The sequence below is a fragment of the Austrofundulus limnaeus genome, unplaced genomic scaffold, assembly GCF_001266775.1.
Source record: "Austrofundulus limnaeus strain Quisiro unplaced genomic scaffold, Austrofundulus_limnaeus-1.0 Scaffold69, whole genome shotgun sequence".
NCBI classification, from domain to species: Eukaryota; Metazoa; Chordata; class Actinopteri; order Cyprinodontiformes; family Rivulidae; genus Austrofundulus; species Austrofundulus limnaeus.
Genome location: NW_013952471.1, coordinates 453,324 through 454,496, shown reverse-complemented (window position 1 = coordinate 454,496; position 1,173 = coordinate 453,324). Strand labels below are relative to the sequence as shown.

General features: G+C 33.3%; 1 protein-coding gene across 2 annotated transcripts in view; it reads right to left on the bottom strand.

The window, feature by feature from the left end:
* Positions 1-1,173, bottom strand: part of sppl2a (signal peptide peptidase like 2A) — a gene marked incomplete in the record, with an annotated part of 24,759 nt that overhangs the window by 12,735 nt on the left and 10,851 nt on the right. For both annotated transcript variants that reach the window (XM_014010429.1, XM_014010430.1), the window contains 1 exon segment: positions 550-624. In XM_014010429.1, the coding sequence (XP_013865883.1) occupies positions 550-624 (75 nt within the window).

Below are 1,173 nucleotides of genomic sequence, written 5' to 3'. Positions count from 1 at the left end.
AAAGTAGTCAGATTTATTGCTGGAAATGGATGTGTAAATTAATCTAGATCCAGAACTTGAAGTGTTTTGCAGGTTTCACTTATTGAAAGAAATTTGCTAGGTTTCAATTGGGGAAAAAAAAAAAAACCAATTTAGTCAATTCTGATCAATAAAATCAGGATTTAGGTCACTCTTGTTGAAAATGCTTGATGTATTCAAACAAATTTAATAAATTGTTTTAAAGCAGATAAGAGGGCAGCAAAATCAGCTTTTCAGTAGAAGTCACTGGATAGATGTGGAAAAAGCTACGAGTCTGGTTATTTAAAGACAAGTAAATAGTAATAGCCTTTATTGTCCCGCAGAGGGGAAATTCAGGTGTCACAGCAGCATCAGTACAGAGGTTCACACACTAGTTACTTTACAAACTATAGATGGTACACACAAAACAAAAATTAACACTGATTAGTCATGATACGACTACTACTAATAAAAAAATATAATATAAAGAATTGTGCAAGGATAGAAAAAGATATGTTTTGTTTTAGAGACAGTAGACAATCAGATACAWACCTTGGTAAAGAAGGGAGTGATGAAAACAAAGAAGACGTCGTACACGAGGAGGAGGCTGAGTAGAATCACACAGATCTGTTGGATATCAGACAGAAATGTAACTAAAACAAAAACAAAAACACCTGAAAAACAAATAATCCAACAAACCACAGAAACACAAACTGTAGTTTTCCTCTTTAATTCACCCACATGCCAAATTAATAAAATGTCCAAAAATAAAAACTGTGTTGCACAACAGCGCTACAATTTGTTAGGACTGAAAAAATACAACTGAGCATAATTTCTGTTATTTAGGGACAAAACAACAAAAAGAACTCAGCATTTTTTTCATCCTTTTCTGAGTCTTTTACATTAAAAAAATGAGATTTTCTGAGTTGAAAGAAACACCTGAAACTTAAACAAACTCAAGCAAGTGATGGTTTTCTGAAGATGGATTAACTTTTTAGCTTTTCATCAAACAAAAACGTGAACTGTCACATCTACAGAGAAACATCCTATGATTGAACATGTCCTCAACATTTAGACCAGGGAGGTCCAAACATTTTGTCACATGGGCCAAAACCATAAAGTCAGAAGGACTTGAGGGCCAAAAATATTTTTCCTTTACCTGCTCAATAATAAACT